This window comes from Phascolarctos cinereus, unplaced genomic scaffold (assembly GCF_003287225.1).
Source record: "Phascolarctos cinereus isolate Bilbo 61053 unplaced genomic scaffold, phaCin_HiC Scaffold_5;HRSCAF=322, whole genome shotgun sequence".
NCBI classification, from domain to species: Eukaryota; Metazoa; Chordata; class Mammalia; order Diprotodontia; family Phascolarctidae; genus Phascolarctos; species Phascolarctos cinereus.
Window position 1 is genome coordinate 13,095,399 of NW_027555958.1, and position 24,772 is coordinate 13,120,170.

The 24,772-nt window shown below is 49.9% G+C and overlaps 1 protein-coding gene across 8 annotated transcripts; it reads left to right on the plus strand.

Moving 5' to 3' along the window:
* Window positions 1-109: 109 nt before the first annotated feature.
* Window positions 110-24,513, plus strand: EIF4E2 (eukaryotic translation initiation factor 4E family member 2). Of its 8 annotated transcripts, XM_021005616.2 has the most exons (9): window positions 130-231; window positions 1,373-1,450; window positions 3,569-3,683; window positions 4,097-4,231; window positions 9,131-9,235; window positions 10,048-10,200; window positions 10,285-10,421; window positions 17,132-17,212; window positions 21,743-24,513. In XM_021005616.2, exons 2-8 carry the CDS (start codon window positions 1,422-1,424, stop codon window positions 17,175-17,177), a joined length of 720 nt encoding a protein of 239 aa, XP_020861275.1. In that variant the 5' UTR covers window positions 130-231; window positions 1,373-1,421; the 3' UTR covers window positions 17,178-17,212; window positions 21,743-24,513. The 8 variants fall into 8 exon arrangements, with proteins under 8 accessions (XP_020861277.1, XP_020861274.1, XP_020861278.1 ...); XM_021005618.2 differs by lacking the exon at window positions 1,373-1,450 and having other exon boundaries at window positions 110-231; XM_021005617.2 differs by lacking the exon at window positions 17,132-17,212.
* Window positions 24,514-24,772: the final 259 nt, after the last annotated feature.

Consider the following 24,772-nt stretch of genomic DNA (forward strand, 5'->3'; position numbering starts at 1 on the left):
GGCTCGGCACTGCGCAGGCGCGTCGTCCGGCCCCGCCCCCGGCTCCTCGAGGAGGTGCTCTCTCCGTTCCCCCTCCCACCTTGGTCGGGAGGCTCGCACGCTGCACTTCCGGCTGTACGCAGCTCCGCCGGAAGTGTCCGGGGGACCCGAGGCCGAGGGACTCGGCGGAGCGGAAGTCAGTGAGTGAGACGACGGCGGCGGCGGTGAGAGGATGAACAACAAGTTCGACGCGTGAGTGGCGTGGCGCGCGGCCCCAACCGCCGCCCCGGCCCGGGCCGGCCGGAGCCTGAGCCCGCCTCCGCCAGGGCCCGCCCGGGGCCGAGGACGGGGCCCGGGGGGGGGCTGGGGGGAGGGGAGGACCCGGGCGGGGGAGGCAGAGCTGAGGCACCCACCTCTTCTCCCCTCTCCCAAGCGACGCGCATTTATTAAGCGCCTCTGAGGTGCCTGGCGGGGCGGTGGTGCCGCGCGGCGGCGAGGGCGCTGGCTTTGGGTTCTGAGGAGCTGGGTTCGAATCCTGGCCCTGTCACCACCCTCTGCGACCTTGGGCAAGTCTCTTCCCTTCTTGGGTCTCCGCTTCCCCTTTTTTCCTTAGCCGTGGAGTGGAAGCTCCTTGAGGGCAGCCCCCGTCGCCCACAGCAGGCATCGATTAAGCGCCTCCCACGCACCTGACGGGTGGGGATGCATCCCTAGGGCCAGGCACGTAGTAGGCGCCTAATGCATGCTCGCCGGCTGGTGGCTCAGTAGAAGTGAGAGGGTTGGGCTGGAGGGCCGGGCGCCTGCCCTCGAGGAGCTTCCGCTCTGCCAAGCTGGGGCTTTCCCGCAAAGTGTTTGCCGAGGTAGAAAGCCGAGTAAACGCCGAGCGATGGGTGGGGGCGGGAAGGACCCCGCAGCCACGTGGGGCTCCCCTGCGGGGGGGGGGCGCGAGATGGAGTCGGGGACCCCGTCTCTGGCACCTCGTGTGACCTTGGGCGAGTCACTTAGCCGGGCTTGGCCTCAGTTAACTTGGGTAGAGGGAGAGGTTCGGGGGCGATGACCTTTGAGGGTCAGCCCTGGTGGAAATCTTTAGTCCTGGGTGCTGCAGGGGCCCTAGACAGCTTGCACTTTGCAAGGAGCAGGGTTCCCATCTCAGCTAGGTGTGACCTTGGGTGAATTGCTGTAGGTTTGTTGGATTTGACCTTTGCTGCCCTAAACGTGTGATCTTGTGAGTCCTAGAAAAGTTTCATAGGAGGGAAAGTGACTGGCCCAGGGTCACACAGCTAGGAAGTAGCTGAGCTACGATTTCAAGCCAAGTCTTTTGACTCGAGATCCGGTGGCCAGGAAGGGGCCCTAGACCTCATGTAGCACTAAGCAGTGCTATCCCCTCCTTTTGCAGATGAGAAAACTGAGGCTCAGAGAGGGAAAAGGACTTGCCGAAGACATTAATGAGACCCAAACTCAGATCTCCTGACTGGTATCCTGGCTTCCTTCTTTCCAGGCAACCAAAAAACACTCCTTGAGAAATTCATCAGAGTTCACTTCCTTTTGTCTTTTGTTACCATTAAGCAATCCACTACATGTCTTACAAGTAACTTAGTTGCTGAGAGGAAATGTACTTGCAGGCCCTCTACCCTTCTCCCACTGTTCTGAAAACGAGTTTCTCCCTCACTTTCTTTGGTATCCTACAGAGCTGTGGTGTAAGATTAGGAAAAGACTACGGCACAGTCGATTCAGAGACAGATGCGTGAAGACAAGCTCCAAGTTTATGTTCTGTTATAGGACATGAGTACTTCTGGTGAGAATCAGGGTTCCGCATTTCAAGCATTCGAGGTGGTCGTAGAAGGCTGCGGTGTATCTCTAACACCATTGGAAGACATGTCCTGTGCTGATAGAATTGGCAGCCAAAAACCAAATTTAATAAGATGAAAGATAAATGCAAAGTCTTACACTTGAGTTAAAAAAAAATCATCTCTACAAGTCCAGAATGGAAGAGGCATGCTTTCCTCTGAAAAATGCTTGGAGGCCTTAGAGGGTTGCAGGCTCAGTGAACAGTCTAGTGTTCAGGGCTAAGGAGGTCATAGCTGTCCTCTGCTGTGATCAGACAGCATCGGAGCATTGGTTCAGTCCTGTGCACCACATTTTAGGAAAGCAGTTGGCAAGGTAGAATGTATACCCAAAGGGAGGGGTGGGGGTGGAGACAAGGAGACCAGGGTTGTAAGGGGAACAGAAGCCTGGCTTTCTGGGGTTTGATCTAAGGGACTGAGAATGTTTAATCCAGAGGAGAGAAGGCTTTGTTTTCCTTGGCCCTGGGGGGTGGAGTAGAAAGAAGTTGTGGTGGCAGAGTGGAGAGAGAGGGCTTCCTCATAGAATGTTGAGTTCCCTGTCAGTGGAGGTTTCTCATAAAGAATGGGTGCCTGATTGTCAGAGATGTTGCTCAGATGAGGGTACAAGAACTCTGTGGTTGAACCTGAGCCTCTGTGGTTCCTCAGGAATGCTTTTTGCTTGCTTCAGGGTCTCCTGGGTCAGGTTTCTTTCATCAGGAAAAGTGTTTTCCCAGAGTGTCTCTGTTTTTCTCTATTCTCTCCTTATCTCTGTTTTATCTGTCCAGTGCTATCTAGCCCAGCCTTTTCCCCATCAGCCTACTTCCCTGGCGCTCACTGTCTTCTGCATTCATCTGGTGCTTTGCGTAGTCTCTTGTTACGTGCATATGCCGGTCGGTCAGCCAGCATTTAGTGAGCGCTTGCTGTATGCCTGGCATCATGTGGGTGCTCCCATCCAAGGTGGGGAGACAACAAGGAAATCACTAGCCATGGATGAGATATGTGCAAATAAAAGGAAGGTGAGCTCTGAGAGAAAGCAGCAAGAGCTCTGATGCTTGAGACAAGGATGGTTCGTTGACCTGTCGTCCACCTCTGCTGCTGAGCAGCAGATGCTCAGTGAAGGTTGGTTGATGGTGGTTGCTTATCCAAGGGAGTTGGAACCTGAATTAATCGCCACCTTTTCCTATAAGAAATTCATGTATTTGATGGCTCTAACCTGGGGTGTAGTTTGAGCATTTCTAGTATTAGTCACACTTATTAACCACGTACCTCTCTTTAGTTCCAAGGCAACAGCCAGAAGAGTGATTTCAGAGCTCCCACTTTAAGTTGTTGATTTAGAATATCCATCTTTCCGTGTCCCAAACTTTTGTCCAGGAGTCCGTTCTCCTTGAGCTAGTCTGTCCTGCTTTTCTCCCGTGTCGGCAGAGTCCTAGATTAGTGCTCGATCCTTAGCATTTCCCAGAAAATTTCCCAGCACTAGGCTGGAGTCCTGGCATTCTGGGATGGTGTGCTCGAAAGCTCTGCCCACCCTTTTGACAGCTGTAGTTGGTATCGGAGGGCCGACATAGGCTTTCTGCTTGGGGTCTCGCTTAACCTGCCAGGAGTCCTTTCCTTGTTTTGCTTTAACATTTGGGCATCTTCCACACCCACGCACTGAATTCAGGTGGGTTCTCTTCATTCAAGACAGTGAATCTCACGCATCTCCTGGTTCTTTTGGATAAGGAAGAGGCAGGTCAGCCATAGGAGGAACATTGTTTTATCTTTTCTTTCAGCTTGAAAGATGATGACAGTGGGGACCATGACCAGAATGAAGAAAACAGCACACAGAAAGACGGTGAGAAGGAAAAAAGTGAGCGAGACAAAAGTCAGAGCAGCAACAAGAGGAAGGTGTGTTTGGAGCTGTGTTCTCAGATGCATTCAGCAGCAGGTTTAGATCTTGGGAAGCTGGTGAGATCTGTCTAGTCCAAGACTCGCACAGAGCCTCTTCTTCTGAAGCCACCATCCCCTTACTCAGAGAGATTTTGTGGTGTCTTGGAGGCTCTTCCCCTACTCTGGATACCTAGCATGCTGGATGGAGAGAATTTTGTCTTGAGAGAGGGGATTTCCTGAGGTCCTCTTATAACTAGTGCTTGAGGTGGTGTGCGTTCTCCAGTTCTAGCAGACAGCTTTAAATTATCCTTACTTAAGTTAGGGGCTACCTGGCCCTTTTGTTTGGGAGCAGGGGAGGCTTCGGAGTGCCGAGGAGGGCCACCCGAGCTTGCCTTTCTGGAAGGGGCTAAGTGGGCTGCTTTGTTCCACAGGCTGTTGTCCCTGGGCCTGCAGAACACCCACTGCAGTACAACTACACTTTCTGGTACTCCCGGAGGACACCAGGCCGGCCGACCAGCTCGCAGAGCTACGAGCAGAACATTAAGCAGATCGGCACGTTCGCCTCCGTGAGTCTTCTCGCTTGCGGTGTCACGTTTGCACCTGTGTGTTCATGAATGCCGCGAGCAGCCCTTCATCTGCTCTGGCAGACTGCCATTCAGTTTACTTGTAGAAGCCGATAACCGGGGATTAGAGGTTTGTGCTTGCTCTTAGACACGTAGGGCACATGATCAGTTTCGTCGACTAAATGGTTTGCAGGAGACCTTGGATAAAGAAGAAAGTCTGCGTGTGTGCGTGTGTGCGTGTGTGTGTGTGTGTGTGCGTGTGTGTGTGTATTTTGCTTTTTTGTGGTTAGGCAGTCGGGATTAAGTGACTTGCCCGGGGTCACACAGCTAGTAAGTGTCAAGTGTCTGATGTTGTATTTGAACTCAGGTCCTCCTGACTACAAGGCTGGAGCTGTATGCACTGCGCCACCTAGCTGTCCCTTACATCCATCTATTTTTAAAACATTGATTCATTTATACCTAGAAAATCTTGGCTATGGATTTGGGGTCCAAAGTGATTTTCCTTAAACCTTTCATTTTGCACATTTTTATTGAATATATACTGTGTGATAGACACAGAGATGGATGAGAAATGGTCCCGTCCTCAAGGACTTTATAATCTCGTGGGGTTTGGGTTAGTATTAAGTGATAACGTCCAAAGAGAAGAGGTCCTTCCTTTTGCTTTGTGTATTTTGTGGTATCAGAGATGATGGCAGACATTATCTTAGAGGTGACCCTCTTCCCTGCTTGGCTCCTTTTATGTGATTGGCCCTGTGTGAGGACTGAAAGACGGGTCAGAATCACTTTCACAGGAGATGGGGTGAACATCTCGTTTTGCCTTAGGGTAGACCAGCCCCTGGGTGGCCCTAAACAGAGCTAAGGAACAACTTGTTCGCTAGCTCTGTTGTGGGCAAGGGAGGGTGTTTTGAGGAAACCCTGGGTGGGAAGATAGCACACTCCTGGCACAGGATGGAGGTGCTCAGGCCAAGGTGGGTGTTTCCTTGCAGTATTTGGGGGAGTCTCAACTGCTTGGGGCAGTGGAAAGCTACCAGGGAAGGCTTCATTCCCTCCTTTCAGGATGGGCCACTGTGGAGGGACAGTGGAGGACAATGTGGTTCCTTCTCTTCTTAAGGTTATGGTGTTGACAGTATTGCTGGAAGCTCTGCCCAGACCTTTCCTCACGACCACCACGTGAGGCAGCTAGTTCAAATGACCTTGTCCCCACTTTCCAGAGAAGAGACACTGGGTATCAGTGACTTGCCCGGGATCATGCTGAGTCTGGTAAAGTCCTGCCTCTCAGCTGACTGCCCAGACTGGCCCTTATTCTGTTACACTGGCCTGCTGTCACTCTCAGGAGGGCACCATCTCCTGTGGCTGAGGATGGGGGGTGCAGGCTGCTGGGCTTGGACCTTGGAAGCCAAATCCATCCCACCATGGGTCCAGGGCTGTTCACTTCTTTAATCTTTTAGCATCAAGTGCTGTGTCAGTGTTACTATCGTTACTGGAATTATTACCTCCATAACCTTAAGAGACAGGGTCTTAAGTGGAAGGAGCCCCATCCTCAGCCAGTGTCCCTTTGCTTCAATTTCTTCATCAGGAGAATGAGGACAATAGAATACGTACGCGACTTCTTTTGCAGAGTAGTTTTGAGGAAAGTGATTGGTAAACCATAAAGCACCAGAGAAATGGCATCAGGATAAAAAGACAGGCATGTATACATGTGCCTGAGTGCATGTTGAAAGGAGATTGACTTTGGCTCCAGTTTTCCAAAGGAAAAGCTGATGGAAGGGGTTGAGGTGTGGGGATCTATCAGTACATGTTTGCCAAGGGGGCGCTTATCTACTTAGGCCAGGGGGGTGGGGGAGAGAGGGAGGGAGGGAGAGAGAGAGAGAGAGAGAGAGAGAGAGAGAGAGAGAGAGAGAGAGAGAGAGAGAGAGAGAGAGAGAGAGAGAGAGAGTGTGTGTGTGGTGTGTGTGTGAGATACCCACCCCCCTGCTGCCACCCCCTCCTTCTCCCTCCTAGAAGCTGAATCCAGGAATGTCCTGACTTCTCTCGCTCTCATGCCACATTGAGCCTGGGGTTTGTGCTCCCCAAGAAGAGCAGCGCCTGTCTTTTATTTGGCACATGTTTGTGGTGCCGCCTTCTCTCTACCTCCCCCTCCATTGGGGAATCAGGCAGATTATAAATCACAAATAGGATTGGCCCTGTGGAAACCACAGTTATGAACAGAGTATGTGAGGAAGAGCAGCTAAACCTATTGTTGGAGTCTATTCTGAAGGCTTAGGAGGAGGAGGAGGAGGATTTGGGGCTTGGTGGCAGATCGCGTACCCAGACCGCTGTGGCAGCCTGTGAGTCTTGGCATTGCTTCATGCCCTGCTCAGAATCCCTTGTTCATCTGTTCAGAAACCTGGTGTGACTCCCAGTTGGCTGCCACGTAAAGCTCAAATGCTGCTGCATGTTCCCCCACCGTCCTCCCCACCTGCACCAGTGCTCTCCTCTCTGCTGCTGGAGCCTTGTGCCTGCTGCCTCCAGTGCTCCCCAGGTGTCCTTCCACTGGCACCTGTGGGATTTCTCTCAGTGCCTAGAGCACTGGGTGGCCTCCCTCTGCTGGTTTAGCCTACCCCTGCTGCTGGCTGTCTTCCTTGGGCTTCTCACACTGCGTGCCCTCCCCCTCTCCTTCATGGGCCTCACATCCTCTCTTGTACCAGTTTCGAGAGCAGTTTTTGTTGTTATTTTGGCATCCAGGTGCCTTGCATGTGGCAGGCACTGATATTTACTGTATTAATTTTGTTCTAATCAGCAGCCTTAAAATAAAACTGCAAACTTTGGCACTCCAGAGGCACCACTAGAGGGCCCTTACGGTAACCAGTGGAGGGGGGAGTAATCCATTTAATTTGACATCCATGCATCCCCATCTACCATGTGTAGACTGCTGTGTAGAGGGAGCAAAGCATCATTAGGGTGTGGACTTTGCCCTCCTGGAGCATGTCCCAGGCCCTGAGCTGAAGCGATTAGTCTTGTGAAGATAAAACTTGTACCCTTGGAATGTATAGAGCACAGTGTACTCTAGGCTAGACAGCATACAGGGGAGAGCTGAATTCCTTCTGACTGGTTAATATGTGCCTGGTGCTGTAAGTGCCATGGGCAGTCAAGGACCAAAGGTGCCCATGGGCTGATGCTATCAGAGGAGGCTCCAGGGAGCAGGGCCAGGTGCCAAGGGGCCTGTGCCCATAGGCTGGTGGCTCTGTTGAAAAGTAACTTGAATAGGACAGTGACTCTTGGGAAGCGCTTAGTGCCTCATTTACTTGGCAACGTGGGGAGCTCTGGGTGTGGAATGTCATGGTGCTTCCATACAAGCTATTTTCTTTTTCAGTCTTGATTAGTTTTGCTGGGGAAGGAAGGAAGAAGGGCACATTTGGAAATGAATGTTCTATAAAAATGAAAAGCATCCAAAAAAAGAAGCATTTTACTTAGAAAAATTGTTTTTCTAAAATCCTGCACATGTGTGTTTGATAGCTTCACCGGTCTTAGGCTCCTTGGAGTCATTTTGAACATTTCTTCCTCTGACTTGTTTGAGTCTGTCATGAATGACTGAGTGTGGAAGCGGTTAATAAGGGCTGACTCTTCCAACGAACTTCCTTAGAATACTTTCACCCTCTTTTTATTCTGTGCAGGGATTTGGAAACCCATAGTACTGTAGGCTTAGGAGTTTTGAGATGAGAAAAGGGACGCCTTTGGTCATTTACAATGGTGACATCAAATGGGCCGGGTCTTGACTTAGAAAACCACAAATTTGTGGTATGTATGTTGTATAACATTTTTATTTATTTTGGAAAACATTTCCAGTTACATTTTATTCTGGTTCTAGCTACAGAAGGTTGTGAGTTTGGCACCTGGTTTTTTGTCTGTTTCTCCACCTGGTCATTTCATTGCTCTGAGTTGTAAGACAGGGCTGTAGCCACTAACAGCCATATAGTGAAAATATAGGCAAGTGGAGAAACTCTGTCCATAGGAAAATAAAACTTTCTATATTTACTCTTAAGGTAACCACTTAGGGTCACAGGTCTGTTTGTGACCACCTGAGCATTGCATACCCAGCTAATGTGCCCTAAATCCTCAAGAGCCCCTGACATTTCGTCTTCGTTGAGAACCAGGCATTGCATTGAGGCTGTGGAGCTGGTGGAATTCAAGTTAAAATATTAGAAATTTGAGTGTGAACTTGCCTGTAGAACTGTGACATAAAGAATGGTCACTTCATGTATTGTATAGTTTGTTTAATTGTGGATGTTGGCCAAAGCTAGAAGAGTGGTCTTGATGTCGGATCGTGTTCGGTGCCCTCGTTATGCCATCTTGTTGTGGGCCTCGTTCGTACTTCCTTGACTGTTTTTCTGTTTTCTAATGTCTCTACAAAGAATGAGGTAGAACTTGTACCACGGCCTTTCCCCGCCTTTGGATTATCTCGTGCTCTTGTTTTTCTCAATGTGCTTTCCTTAAAGTTAGAATTTATCTGGTACCTGCTCTCTGCAGAGTGCTGCACTAACTTTGTAGAGAAAGGCTTGACCTCCTAAAGAAACTCAAGCCTAATGGGAGAGAGAATACTGAGAAATGCTCGTAAGCATAAATGTAACAGAAAAATGTTAGGTGTATGTAATGGCTCTGCAGATGTGTGCATGATGGGATTGTTGGAGTGGCTGGGGGCACCTGGCACCAGGTGGAAGCCAAGACTTCACGGAGGAGGTGAATTTACCTGAGGAGGGATTATTGAAATAAGGCCAGAAAAACTAGGAGAGGGCATGTGCATATTTTCTGACCAGGAAGCAGAATGGTTCACTTGCTAGACATTAGTAAGAAGCTGCCATGTGGCAGTCTTGCTTGGCAGGATTCCTCTTTATTAACACGGTGCTAACTGGGGTGTCTTCACAGGTCGAGCAGTTCTGGAGGTTTTATAGCCACATGGTACGTCCTGGGGACCTGACAGGCCATAGTGACTTCCATCTCTTCAAAGAGGGAATCAAGCCCATGTGGGAGGTGAGTAAAGTCTCTGAGCTGCATGTGAGGGTTAGCTTTGACTTGCCTGGGCACGTCTCGGGTAGCAGTGATGGGGTCTGAGTGTTTAAAAAGCCTGGTCTCAAAATGAGAGATAGGACCTGGTGTTTTCTGAGAAGCAGAGATCAGTGAATACTTATAGGATGCCTTTTGAGGTAAGGACCTGTGTCTCTGGTTTGTTTCTATGAGTTGGCAGATGTGACACACACAAAAAATCAAACTCAAGCCCCATGGACCAGAGGTAGAGTGGGTGAGCTGGGGCTTCTCTCTCCCTCACCGTGGAGGGACACCTTCCCCTCGGTCCCCTGGGACTGTCGCTTGCGGTCTTCCCAGCTGTTGCTAGGAATGCTGTCAGCATCTCCAGTTAGTTAGGATCAGGTAACCAGAGGAGCTGGGAGGCAGGATGTCGCCATTGCTTTAACGCATCACATGAAAGTACCCATGAGTAACTTGAGCCTGAGGTAGTGGCTCCCTTCATTGAACCCTGGATTCCAGACCTCTGAATCGGGCCTCCTAGTAATTGATCTCGTTCTCTTTGGTTTCCTGAGGAACCTCTTCAGAAAAGAAGAGTAGTGGTTGGAAGGCTGTGTCTCTGCACTTTGTTATGGCTTGTAGTTTAGAGTCAAGTTCCTGTATTTTTACCTTTTTCTCCTACAAAATTGAGTGCTTCAGAAAATGCCAATTCTTCCTGAAGTTTGGCTTCTTCCTCAAATGGTCTGGGCTCTTTACTGTCTTGGGCGTGAAAGAAAAAAGCTTTGAAGCCATTTTTTATATTTTCACCCTCCTTTTTATAGGATGATGCAAATAAAAATGGTGGCAAATGGATTATTCGACTCCGCAAGGGCTTAGCATCCCGGTGCTGGGAGAATCTTATACTTGCCATGTTGGGGGAACAGTTCATGGTGGGCGAGGAGATCTGTGGGGCAGTTGTCTCTGTCCGTTTCCAGGTGAGTCACCCTGGGGTTGGCCCTGCCTTTTACCTCCGTGTCACCTTCTCTTTGCCTTGATCACGTGTCCTGTCCTCCCTCTAGGAGGACATTATTTCAATATGGAACAAGACTGCCAGTGACCAAGCAACCACAGCCCGTATCCGGGACACGCTCCGTCGAGTGCTTAACCTACCTCCCAACACCATAATGGAATACAAAACACACACCGACAGCATCAAGTACGTGTTGTGGGGGGGCCGGGGGTGTCCCTGAGCTCGGCAGGAACGGGGCTGCACGTTGGCCCCTCCCGGCCATGTGCCCGCCTGAGGCTGACCCGTGGAGATGGGCCAGGCCCACCTGAGACACCAGGGCTTTGGGTGACTTTGGGTAGCTCTGTAGTGGGCACCCACTCGGATCAGACGTGGGCCGTGGAAAAGAGATCTTTTCTTTTAAACCATTTTGTACTAACCTCGGCTTATTTTTACGTAGGCTGCCTTGTCTTTCAGTCTCTCTAATCTATTTCCTCAAAAGAAAGACAAGGTCTCTGCTTTTTCTTGCTGCTGTTGGAGGTGGTAGGTCCCTATTCTCACCTACCTGCAGTTTTAACCCCTTAGCTTCAGTCTGATTTCATAGCCCTGGGAATTGGACTTAGCCCTGGGGTGGTGATGGCATTTCCTTTTGTGTCAAGCTGCGAGTGCCAAGGACCCTGAGCAGGTGGTTCCCGTGGGGATACAAGGGTCAGAGGTGGAGGTGGCACCTCACCAGGAATCTCAGGAAACGGAGCCACTCACGCATAGGAAGTCTCACTGACCAGGGTTGCCTTTTCAGAGACAGGCTATTATTGAGAAGGACAGTACAAAGCCAATAAAAGCCATTAGAGCATCTCAGCCTGGGAAAGAGAGCTGACCATTAGGAGGCGGGCTTCCTGGGCGGAATGCCGCCCTTTGACCATGACTTTGTCGTATGCCTTCGGTAGGTCTCTTTGCCTGTCTGTGCTTCAGTTTCCCCATCTGTAAAATGGGGGATAATAATACTTAACCTACCTCACAGGGTTGTTGTGAGGCTGAATTAATGTCTGTAATTGATCTGAGTTCCTCCAACGGAGGGTGCTCGGGCAGTGCCAAGTATTATTATTATTATTATTATTATTATCATCACCTTCATGTTAACTCTGCTTATTAAAGACCAATCACGAGCCCGCCAGTTGTTTACAGCAGTCTAGCCATTTGGGACACTGCTTCCCCGTGTCCGGACAAAGGATGTGGGGTGGATGGAGTTGGGTTAGGTCCCTGGAGCCCATGGCCTCTTGGCATTTGCTTTGGTGACACTTCAGGCAGCTGGGGTCACGTCACGCACCTTGACAGCAGACTGGGAGCCTTTTTCCTTAGACCCTGGTGCTGTGTCTGCCACTGTGTGTTGTATGTGCTTCTGTGCATTTCAGTGGCCTGCTTTTATCGAATGCCCCAGCATTGGACTGGCTGTTAGCCAGAGACCCACCGGCCAGCCATTGCCCAGTCACTCACCCTAGTCTCTCTAGGTTAGCACTGCTTTTCTCTAGGTCAGTTTTTCTTACTCTTTGTTTTCAAGGTGTTGATAATTTTCTTCCTTTGGCCATACTGTGTATAGACCCACACCTGCATTTGTCTGGGTACTCCTACCTGTTCTGGTCAGAGAAAGATTTTTAAAGAGAGAGCAAGTCCGTGTGCTCCTCTCACCCCCCTCTGCCTCTGCGTTCTCCCAGTGCCCTGAAGCAGTCCTTCCTACGCGCTAGAGACGTGTAGGAATCCTGGGAGAGCCAGCCAAAGCCAAGGTGTCTTAGGCTTCTAGAGAAAATGACCTGGTATCCCTGTCACTTCAGGGACAGAGCCCTGCAACCCCGGGGACCCACAAAGCCCACCTTGGGACTCAGGTGCCATGCTCCCTCCCTTCCCCTCCCAATATGCCAACTTTTTGCACTTCCATTAGAATGCCAGGCAGGCTGGGCCCCCAAAGGCTCCTTTTTCATAACCTCTGGAAGACGCGGTTGAATGTGCCATGACCCTGTCCCTTACTGGATGGCACCATCGTCGCAGCTGGCGTCATCGGAGTCTCTTGTTGTGTTGGCGTGCCACCTGGAAGACACTTCTGTCCCCGGACAACAGGAGTTGGAAGAGCATCTTCTGTTTTCAGTGCAGGCTAACGCAGCCGCAGTGACAGCCGAGATCACTCAATAAATGGTGCGAAACGAGTTTGTCTCATGATCTTGCTCTTTCTGGTGCCTCCAAGAAGCGGCCTGTCTGACTGTCCCCAGGCTCCTCCTTTGTAGTGCGCTCCCAGGGAACAGTGCAGTGTCCACATGTGATGGCCAAGAGGAGCCACTGGGATCTGCCTCCAGGCCCTAGGGCACCCCAGGATGCTCTCAGCCAGGCCCTGTTCACATTGGAGACTCGGGTGGTGAAGGGGCTGTTAGGCCCAGAGTGGGGTGCCTCCCGTCTTGTCTTGCTGCCTTTCTCAGCTTGCCTTCACTTTGAATGAATCTCTTGCTTGGAGGCAGGGGAGTGCAAGCCCTGCTTCTGTCTGTGTGCACTTATGTGTCTGTTGCGTCTTGGCTTTGTACGAGCAGGGTTTTCCCAGCTGGCAGAGACCTTGGAGCTGCCGTCGCAGGAAGCCCCGTGCTTTGGCTCTTCTCAGGTTGCAGCGGGGGGGGCGGGGGGGGGGGGGCTGAGTCTTGCTCGAGCCCCTGACTTTGAGAGAGCCAACTTTCCAGCCTCCATCTTTGTCCCGGGTGAATTGGCTCTGAGGCAGGGAGACGGTAGAGCTGGGTCCTGGCTTGTTGCTTCTGCTTGGGTGCTGCAGCTTGTCCTCCTGAGGCAGGTGGGCTTCTCTGACCCCGAAGAAGAACTTGAGGAAGATTGCTTCTGCAGTCACTTAGCACTTTGGGGGCCATCTTCAGGCATCTCTGCCCTGGCACTGGATTGCCTGTCAGCCAGCACTTCGAGGCTTTTACTTTCTCAAAGTGGTCATTGTAGTTTTGACTGCCATCCTTCTGGTGTACCCTGACGGGGCTGAAAGGAGCACTGGTTGTCCCCAAGCCCTGGGCATCTGTGTTGTTTCCTTTATTAATGGGATCTAGGCCTGCTTACCGGAGCTACCAGGATCTCCAAGGCCCTGGCTCTGTTTACAGGATTTGTCAGTGAGCTGGAATCCTTTCTCTTGCCCTCTGTGACCCTTCTGCTCTCTCACTCTGCCCCCAAGGATTGTGGAGTATACAAAGTAGTGGTTAAATATCGTAAGTGAAGGCTGGCTTTTCTTTAAATGTAGCGTGACTCATGCGGTTGATGGGCTTTGTGATTGCCTAATGGACTGAGATCTGGTTAGAAGGCCCCAAATTTGGGGATTTCTTTACCCCAGCTGGATGAATGTCAGAATTTGCTTATGTTTTACTCTATTCCCTCGGATTCTTGGACTGATGAGGCCAGGTGAATTGTGTGGAAGATGAGGAAGAGAAATGTCCAGTGTCCTGAAAGGACCCTGGGTGCTAGGGGTGCCAGAAGTAGAGAAAGGAGGCTTTTGCAAGAAGGATGAGTTAGTTAAGAAGATTTTTCAGTCATTGTCTCTTCACTTTGCTGTCTTTGCCCTCATTTTCGTGTTCTTGCGTATTGTTTAATCTTTCCTCCTTCTCTTCTCCATGCCCCTTCCACAAACCATTTGTGGCCCTTCTCTTCCTTTCCTCCTTGACCCCATTGCCCAGCTACATTGTGACCGGCTAGAAAGAGCCGAGTGGCACACGAGACTCTTCTCCAGGACTGAGCGGTCAACCTTGATGCTCAAGAAGCAAGCGCTGAATCAGTCTACCTGATGGAACATGCATCTCAAATGAAGCATGGATAGAATCTGTTCTCAGAGTTATCTTTTACAGTAGCCACCCTGCTTTATTTGTAGAAGTTGCCTCGTTACAGGTAGAACAGGTTTGTGAAGCTACACCCAGATTTATTAAGCTGAGCTGATGCTCAGTGCTAGTCACTCCCTTTAATTTATATGGAAGTCCTTCTCTGGTATTTTGTGCCTCCATTTGGGTCCTTGTGAACGTCAAGGGGAAATCAACCCTTTACATTGAAGGGAAATTTGGTTAGCCAGAGCAGCATTGTCAGAAGCAGGAAGCTTGGCCTTTGAAGCTCAGATCTAGGGCATCAGAGCTGATGGGCAGGGCACAGGGCTCAAGTCCATGTAGCCACTGTGATAGTGCAGTCCTCAGCTTCAAGGGAAGAGGGATGACCCAGACTGATCTGCACAGAGATCTAGTGGGGCAGGCGCTCTCTGGCCCCTTTGACTTTAGGGACCATGGGCACTACTAGGGTGCTTGAGAGGGGAAACTCTCATCCCGTGTTCAGATGGACCGACTGCAGTTTCATGACAGACTTGTTAAACTTGACCCATCCTGGATGAGGATCGTCACCTCACATCAGACCTCTGGTCTGGTCTTGGGATAAGTACCCAGTGGATCTATGCTGACTGCTACCCTGGGGTCAGATTTGTGATGTCCCCAAGTAGAGTTGTGCCATTAAGGATGAAGAGGCTCTTACTAGGAAGGCTGATCTTGAGTGAGGTTTCTGGTTTGGGTGGTTCTTTTTTTCATTCCAAATCAGCTCAGTCATCTCTTGGGCTCCTTCCAGCTTTAACTCCATGATCCTGGGACGGTTTCAGTTTTAGACACTGGTGGCTCTGCTACTTACTGAGCTATGAAGGGGAAAGCATTGGGCCGTACGCTGGGAGTGTTTGAAGGCACGAAAGACATGGCCCTGTCCTCAGGGAACTTAAAGTCTTAGTAGAGAAGATAGGGCAGAGGTGGTCTGTAAGGGGCAGTTTCTTCTCTCTTCTAGGTTTGCAGACAGGTTGGGATAGTTGAGACTTTGTTCCCCAAGTAAACGTGATCAGTCAGTCATTGGTCTTGATTTGTTGGTGTTTAAAGGAAGCATGTTTTTATATGGCAGCCAGTTTGTGCGATGTGCCAGAAGAGAGCAGCTCCAATCTTCAACCCTGCCTGAAAGGCCAGTGGGGACTGCCACTGGGAGCCATCAGGGTTTGGGCGTACATCCCGAGGACAGTGGCTGGCTGGCTGGCTCTTTTGGTGTGCTTTTGTTTTTGTTTTCCAATTAAAAACTGTAAAGAGCCACTTAGAATGTAGTGTGAGAGATTTGGGGTAGATAGGGACGGGTCAGACTAGGGGAGCAACGGGAGGGATTCCCATTTTTATAGGAGTGGTTTAAGTGTGGTCCTTTAAGGTGGGCCAAGGGAGATAAGTGACTTCCTTTAGCCCTGGTAACAAGTTGGAGCCCCCAGGGCAAATTCGTAGCAATTTATAGTGGAATTTGAATCCAGGAACTACAAAGTAAAAATTCTCTGAACTGTTGGGCTTATTTTAAAATTCTGGCGTTGTCTTTTGCCACCTTTAAAAGTCGGAATAACTTGGGTGGTAATAAACCTGCCGGGTCTCCATTTAGCAGGATGGGTCAGGTTGTCTTAGCTTGAAGAAGAAGCACGTGAGATCTCACGTCTCCTCTCATGGAACCATGGAGCCATGGTTGGTTGTGTCAGTCAAGTTTGTTGGGAGGAGACAGCGGCTAGCTTCCTGCCATTGATCTTCTGCCCAGTTAAGTCCTGACTGGTCACTTGGGTGGAAATCTAGGCTTGCCCCCACCTTCCGCCCACCCAAGAATGATGTTTGTCTTCCAAAAGAGTATCAGTCATCCTGGTCTCAGCGCTGACTCTTCTCAATTGGAAAATGGCAATGATTCATCATAATGGCCAGACTAGGAGAGGTGGTCAGTGGCAGTAGCATGTAACCCAGTAACATGGTATCTTCGCCCCTTGTGTGTCAGCTAGTGTTATTGAGAGAATATAGCATTAGTGGAATTGGACAGGTCTGGGTGGGTTAGTAACTCTTGTTTGGCTCATACACATGTTCTTAAGAAACCTTAATTTGATTTGGAATGGGTGTTTTCCAGGGAAATTTGGCAGACATTCTACCCTTAATGGGGCAGGAGCAAAGTCTGGGGCAGAAAGCCAGGAAATTAGCTTTGAAGATACAGCTTTGGAATGGAATAGGGTAGTGCTTTGGTGTTTCAGGGGCCACCTTCGCCTCCATTCATAGATTCAGCAGCTGCTGGATGTCTTCCATATTGGAGGCACTGTGCTGGTGTGTGTGGAGGGTGAGGACAGACATGGAGAAGGCAGGCCTGCCCTTGAGAAGCTCACCGTCCTTAATCACAGCTCTGCTTCTTTGACAGCCATGTTCTCCAAAAGCCGTTTGGGACAAGTTATACCTTGGAAGCGATAACTTTGTTCTTAAGTAGCTTGGAATTGCTGGTTGTGTCCATGGAGCTAAGACAGCAAGACGTTAAAGACCTGGCCTAAGCCCAGCTGGGTTAGCAGAACTTTGGGGAGGGATGACCTTCTTCCTTCTCCGGGTTAGATGGTGCTCTGGGGTGACCACTCCTCACTGTGGGGGAGGGGTGCTTCTGCCACCTGCTTCACTGCGTTCAGGACAATATTTTTTTATTGTTTCCCTTTATGAAAGTAGAGGTAGTTCCTGCCAAACTCCACAGAGCTGGGACTCAGTGTTCCTTAAATCTGAAGAGAAGCAAACTCGCCCCTGCTGGCCTTCATTGGCTCCTCCTGCGTTGTGTCAGTCCACCAACATTTCTTAACGCCTCTCATGTGCCAGACGCTGCGCTGAGCTACATCATGGAGAGCAGGGGGAGGGCCAGACTGACCACCCGGAACAAATTGGGGGATGACCTGATTTCTCTGTGGAAGGTGCTGTTGAGATGAGAAGGATGTGGTTCTTTCGGGTCCCTCCAGGCCAGAGAGCTGGCTGCGCTGGGCTCTGAGTGTCTGGAAGGGGGGTGTTGGGTCCCTGGGACTGTTCTCTCTTTGTTAAAAGCTCGTTTTTTTGTCTCTGGCTTGTCAGGGCCTGGGAGGAGTTTCACGGCCTGGTGAACAGCAGCGGCCGCTGATCGGACGCTTCCCCTCTCTGTCTCTCACACCCAGGGTAGGGCCACATCTATCTTCTCTGTGACTTGGTGACATACCTCTCCCTGCTGGGCTTCTCTCTAACGAGGGACGCCCCCTTCCCACGTGTTACTTTCTTGCCCTGCTGTCTCAGGTCTCCTCAGTTGATTATTTTTTTTGCTCATTAACAAAAACCACTGAGAAACACACTCTGGATGTTGTTACTTGTTCTGTTGGGATCATTTTTTGACCCTATGCATTTTGACAGCATCCCGTGGTTTAAAGGGCAGTACCCCACTTCTTCCCGTGGGGCAGGTGAGAGGTACGTCTCCTGTTTGCTTGTGTTGTGTAGGTATTGTCTTGTAGCCAGAACAGTCACATCTGGGGTGTGAAAATACAATTTCCTGGTGTTTCCATGTTAGGGATTGGGGAAGTTGATTTGGGGCAGTGAGCTAGAGCTCTGAGTCAGCTATAATGGAGAAAACTCCCTCAAGAGAGGGACCAGCCTGGGGAAGAGCCGACAAGAATCCCCTTGGAGGGTTTTAGTATTTGGTTGCCAAGACCAGACCTCCTGTGTGTGTAAGAGGGGGCCTTGAGTAATTATTCTGAGTCATTCCAGTGGTGCAGAGAATGGCCCAGGCCTGAAGTAGGACTTGAGCCTTCTGTCCCCTGGGCAGTCAGTATAGAGAGTGGGCTCTGATCAGAGTGGAGCTGTAGCAGCTGGTCTGTGATTGCGGGTACCCGGCAGGGAGGCCAGCCAGCGGCCACCATGGTAGCCTCCTTCTCGCCCGGGGGCCAAGAACATGTCGTCATTTTGCCTGTCACACACCTTGTCCCCGAGATGATTAGTGTATGTCCTGAGGAAGCGAGCGTCCCAGCCCGGGAGGGGGAGCTGGGCAGCCTGAGCCTTTTGTTGGCCCAAGTGGCTTTGGTCCCAGACAGGAAAAGCTATTCCTTCTGCCTTCTTTAAGTGCCCTTAAAGCCTGCTTCCTCATATCCTCATGGATGCTTCATGGTATGAGTGTTAATTGCTGGGCACCTTAGCTTTTAGGTTGCTCAGTGCCCTCTCCTTACTTGACCCCTGAATGGTTATTGCTCCACAAACCAGTGAGCTGGGAGAACTGCTTTTTACAAGAAGTCCTCCTTGATTTCCCTTTCCCTGCTGTAGAAGTCAGTGTCTAAGCTCTGCATCTGTGTAATTTGCAGTTTGGAGATCCCTCTTTTAGCATATTCACTTTTGGCCTCAGCGCAGATGCTGTGCCTTGAGCCGTGGCTCCAGCAGCACCCCCCAGCTTGAGTAGAGAGGGCTCAGATGACTCATCCTGGGATGACACACCTGTGGCAGGAATCCTTCCTTGGTTAGGAACACTTGGCAGCTGTCAAGTGGGAACTTGCTGGGGTGGAAATCAGAGCCGGGAGGACTGTTGCTTCCCTGTCCCTAGGGAGGGTCTGCAGTTTTTTTCAGGAAGAGAGGAAGAAACCAAAGCTGGACTGATGGATGGGAAGCTGATAGCTGGGGAGCATTCCTCTGAAGACGGGGACACACAGGAGGACTACAGTTAGCCAGGATCAGACGGGTGATTCACTGAGCTCTGCCTAGCTTTCAGGGCAGAGGCCTATGGGCTTGGAGTGGAGCTCAGTTCAGATCTCAAAGTGAAATTCCCAGCTATGATCAAGGTCTCTTTGGGAGTAGACAGAGGTATGGTGGTCGAATTTGGCATCCTGGGGCCTTTGGAGCCAATGCTGAGGACTAGAATAGCTCAGAGAAGATATAGTCTCAGGGATTTCTTTGTCTCCAGCTTGTTATATCCACTGGAGTCAGCAACCACAGTCAAGCCCTGTGTTCAGTGTAGACCCTGTACCATTTGGATCCCTGGGAAAGTCTAGAGGGGGTTCTACTGTGGGAGGCAGCCCCAGGCTCAAGAAAGCCTAGGAAGCCTCATCCTGGGCTGGTAGGCAGCCCCCATTTTCCCCAAGGGATCTTGGATGGAGATGATAGGAACCGAAGTGAACACATCTTTAACACCTTGTTTTATCTCCTGTATCCTCACAGTCCACTCTGTGAGCTAAGTGGCTCCATTGTTACCCCCATTTTACAGATAAGAAAATGGAGGCTTAGAAAAGTTAAGTGATTTGCCCAAGGTCACATGGATAGTAAGTAGTGAAGCTAGAATTGGAACCCAGATCTCCTTGCCTCCACATGCAGTGCTTACTAGGTACTCCCTCATACTGGTGGGGCATGGTCAGCAGGGCAGAAGGGAATCCAGCCCTTTCCTCCATCCTCTGAATCCCATAAACACGCACAGCACATCTGTGTGTCTGCAGCGTGGTGCCCAAGCCTCTGTCTCTGGACAGCAGCGCTCCAGTTTGTAGGTAGAAAGACAGAGCAGTGGGAACGTGAGGCAGAGACCTTGGCAGATGCCAGATTGGGTTGGGAGCTGCTCCTTTGCCTACTGCTTCATGGAAGGCCCAGCTCTGTCCAGTCTGCCTCTGTCGTCCAGCCGTTGTCATCCACGCGTCTCACTCCCCTCCATTCGTTCATTCGCTCACTCGTTCATTTGTTCAATCATTTATTAAAAGCCTTCTGTGTGCAAAGCCCTATGTCGGGATCCAGAGACAAAAATGAGTCCCTGCCCCTAAGGAGCTGCTATTCTACTGGGGGATACAATACGAAAAAAGAGAATGATGTGAAGAGGAAGAGAGTGCCCCCAGCTTTGGAGACTGGCAAGGGAAGGGGCAGACAGTAGCCTGGGAGAGCATATGGCCTGCCAGATTTCCTTCTTTGCCGGGAGCTCTTGCACTGCAGTAATTAGAACATGGCCCTCCTGAACGTTGAAGGTCTTTGGTTATGATTTCATGTAAACATTATAGATGCAAATTTTGATTGGCTTATGAGAAATAAAATATGCTTTTGTTTAGAAAAATCTCAGAGGAGCCAGTGAAACAAATGCCTGCTCTTCGGGAAACAGAAAATAGCTTTTCTAAAAATTACCAAAACATGAAATTGACGCTTTTTTTTTCATTTTTTTCTCTTAAATATAATTAGGCACATGCTTTCTGGCTTTTCTTTTTCCTGCTTAGGTAAAGACTTGTTAAGTTTAATTGGCATTTTACTCTCTTCCTTCCCACACTTTCTTCATGGCCCAGCATGATCTTGGCCTTAATTTTTTTTTTTTTTGTATCTGCCGGCCTCATTCCACAGATGGCATGCTTTGTGATTATAAATAGACATCTTGGAATGGTGGCTATTTAGTTTCTTTAAAAGTTTCTCTGTGGCAAAATGTTGTGTAACGTCTTTGTACTTTATGTGTTAGAGAACTGAGGTCTTCAGTTTTCAGTCTGTCTGCTGAATACTTCACCAACTTTCCCCAGGCAGACTAACTGCTTATCTGTGTAACGGATACTGGAACTCCATCTCCCACAGCCCTGGAGATAACCACACATTCTAAAAGGAACTGGGCCTGGCACATCCTTTTCTGTCTTCTTCCCATCTACCTGTTTTGATAGAAAAATGATTTTTTTTCCCATACCCTCAGAAACTACACCCCTACTCTAACCCTTCCCATGTCCTCTCCTTTCTTTTCACCTTTCCTCCTTTTACATACTGATCCATATCAGCAGTTGGACTCTTGGGTTAGAGGTGGCAACCAGTGAAGATGTGGAGCAGAGCAAGTTACTATGCTTTAAGTAAGTCCTAGCAGCAGCAGCATCTTTGATGGTGTTCTAGGTATTTTTACTCTCTTAATTTTCCTACCTCATGTACAGTTCCAAAGTGTATCTGCGCTGGTGTTATAAGCACAGGCATTGCCCACCAAATAACCGTCATTATGGGTTCCTGGACAGCATAGCAGTAGTTGAAACAACATTAGAAGGGGAAGTTAGCCCCCCATACAACGGTGGGCAGACAGATAGCTGAGTCACATGATGGCAGGGTGTGCTTATCACGTGTTGCTGATGCTTATTGCAGAACAACCTTAGGCAGAACAGCTTGGTGTGGGAAGTGCCTGAGCTCCAAACCCTCTGCCAACAGAAACACACCCAGAAAGACTGTGGGTCAGTTACTAGACCCTTATCTCTGGTCCACCTGTCTCTGTCTCTGCTTCTGTGATCAGATCTGGTCCTCTCCATTTCTTACCAGCTCCTCTTGGCATTTTCAGACACCTTTGTGTTCAGGAAGAAAAATCCATGAGAAGGCAAGCCTGTCTGCTCCCAAAAAGGCAACTTAGAGGAGATACTTGGAAATTGAACGGGGAGGATTTATTTCTAATGTTAGGACCAGTCCAGCTAAGTTTCCAGAGCAGAGGGGCCAGACTCACTTCCTCTAGTATTCCTCTTCTTCAGAAGCAGCTGGGAGTTGTTGAACTGAGTTCTTTGGTGTGAAAAGGGGGGATGCTGGTCCCTGTATCTCTGGGTTAGTTTAGTAGGGAGGTCCTAAACAAGGGCCAGGGGTGGGTCATTAAGGGCCCCAAAGCTGATGGTCACAGCTCCCCCCCCCCCCAACTCTGTGTATGGATGTATGTTAGATGACCTATGTATTAAATCCTCCATTCTCTCCCACTTTCTCTTTCAGGGACAATTCAAGTTTTCGAAATACAAAAATCACATTGTGAAAGTACCCAAGCTGGCAATAATCCTTTTCTGTATGTGTGTGTCTGTCTGTCTGAAACGGATGGGAGGCCTCCAGCAGCTCCCTCCGTCTGCTCACTGAAGGGACATCCCCGATCCATGGGCTCCCCTTTTGCACTCATCCCTGGAGGAAGGATTCCACTAGACGCCCTCCGGCATCGCTGACTTTATAAAGCAGAAAGACAGAAAAGATGACTTTGTAATAGACAGACTTTTTTAAAAATGGGGTTCTGGGGAGAGGTGAGCCTTTGGTTTGCTTGTGTGCCGTTGTCCACATGCCTTCTGGGCCTCTCTCGCTCTCTTGTCACACTTCACAAGGGGTATTGTGAACACACGTATGTGCCAGAGCTGTTGACAGCGAGTTTATCAGTATTATGAATGTCTGTGCATCTGGGAAGAATTTCTGTTGGAGAGTCACCATGCTTATCTGTAAGTGCTCCTTTCTGGCGCTGCCTTTAAATTATTGGGACATTTTGGTTTTTTCTCCCCCATTCTCCCTCGTCCTCACCTTTGTCCTCTAAACGTGTCAATGATATGTTGGTGACTGTGCAGGGTTCCATATGGCCTCCTGCCAGCCTGTGGTCCTCCCTTGTTCGTCCCAAGGACGCTTCCTTTCTTCCTCAGCACGGCTGCGTACAGCGCAGCCTCTGACATGGTGTCTGCTCCCATTTTGCAGAGGTGCAGGGCCCCTCTACTCGGGAGCCAGGCCCCATCTTGAGCTCTGGTTTTCGGGCTTCCCTGGGGGCAGGGCATAAGACCCCGAGAGAGAGGCCTGTGTCTGATGGCTGGCTGGCCCCTCGTTGAGCAGGAAGGTGAGAGAGAGGACTTTGGGAGGCCAGATCTGGCTGCATCTTAAGATGTGCCGTGGGAGGATCCCAGACATCGGAGGTGACACGTTGGCGTTGTTGATGACTGTCTCGCGTTTCCTGCCTGTTTGCAGCTGGCCAGGAGAGCTCCTTCCCGGCAGTCCTCTGTGCTTGGTGCCCACTCTGGTAAAATATCTGCTGGTCCACACGATGCCCAGATGAAACCCTTGAGAGCTTCAGTCATCAGGCATTAAGATGGACCAGATCCTTGGTCTGAGAAGTTTGAGTGACCTCTCAACTCCAGAAGGACTGAATTAGGAAAAGTAGAATGAGTTCCCAAGGCCCAAATAAGCACTCGGCCTAGGACCCTGCAGCAGCCTTCCGTTACACTGATCCACTTAGCTCTTGGGAGCCAAGATTAGCAGTGCCTTAAAACGAGGGCCTCTCTTTAAAGCATCCTCTAAGCCTGGGTTGGCTGGGGCAAGGTAGGGACCCTTAACCAGTTGGGCTTAGAGGAAACCTAGGAGAGTGACAGGCATTTCCCCATTGGGCTTAGGATCGTTTCTTCCTCTCCAGCACCCCAGTCACCACTGGTTTGGGGATACTTTCCTTTTATTGTTTAAATCATCCTAAAGGTTTTCATTAGGACAAATGGAAAAACAAATGAACTAGAGATTGTGTGTGTGTATGTGTGTGTGTGTGTGTGTGTGTGTGTGTGTGCACGCGCATGCGCACACATGTATGTGGTGCATTTCCGTTCTTGGCAAAATCAGGTGTGCCTAAGGAAATTTAGGAATGATTCACATTTGAGAGGTGGGGAGCACAGATCCTAGCACTGAGCCAGATGTGCATGACAGGCGAAGCCGGGAACGTATTGACTTCAGAGAGCACAAGGAGAGCTTCCCACTGACCCTTGTGCCCCCTCCATGGGAAATAGCTTTGCTCTTGCCTGGGCACAGTTAGATTTGCCATGGAAATGCCAATAAGGGCGAATCTGGGGAGATCTGCTCTCTTTGGGGCGTTCCCCTGTGTGTGTGTTGGGTGTGTGTTCGTGTGTGTGAAGGTATCCATGAAGTTGGATCTTTTCAGGCCACGTATTTGTGGTTTTTTGTCCATGTTCCTTTTAACTCACCTGCTGTTCAGATTCTTGAACCACTGATATTTTCCAGAGCTGCTCATGTTTTTCCCCCTTCCTTCTCCCCACTTGCAGTGTTTAAGATTTCTCCTAGCTAATATATATATATATACATACACACACATATCTATGTATGTGTGTATATATACACACATATATGTGTGTGTGTGTGTATATATACACATGCATACACACGGACAACAGTATTGACTAGAACAATTCATTACCCCCTTTAGGTAACAGTTAACTCCCAGTGGTTCTTTGTCCTGGCAGTCCAGTACCTTTTCTCGGAGAGCTGTGCTCTTGTCTCCATCCGACCCCTGTTGTTGCAGACAGAGCGCTGAAGTATCTCTTTACTGGAGCCAGCTTCTGTGCAGCAGGACATGGCACGGTTACCATGTGCCAGGGCCAGCCTCGTGAACAGGGACTGATTTCAGCCTCCCTCCCTCCCCTTCCCGTCTTTCCTGCTGTGGATGGACGAGCTGTCCACACTTGGCACAACTGTTCCTCCGTTGTCCCTCTTGTGTTTTCTTTTTGGGGCACCCTTTCTCCCTCCCACTTTTTTTGTCCTTCAGGTTTTTGGGGTGTATTATTCCTGTGAAACCAGAAACCGCCATCGTTTCTTACCCAGAGTCGAGCATATGGTTCATGTTGTTCCCAGAAAGGGCTTGCTGGCTGTTACTAGTGAGAATTAGGAGAGGCCACGGTAAGAGTGAGTGTCGCACCTTCAGAACATTTGTCTGCTGCAATAATAAATGGAAAAATGGGCAAGAACCAGGTTGTGGACTCTTTAATGTGGGTGGGGAACTTGGGGGGCTGCCCTGTCCCTTTAGGGTAGTACAGCCTTGAGCAAACTGATCCAAAATCTGGTGTGAACTCTTCCTAATAGCTGGGTTTACTATTTGGTGACTTCACCAGTTAGCATCAACTCTGCAGGAACTAGTCCCTGCCCAAAGACCCAGCATGGGTGCAATGATAGGGAGCCCCTGGTTTTCTTCTGGTGTAATCCTGGCTCACTCTGGAACGCTTGACG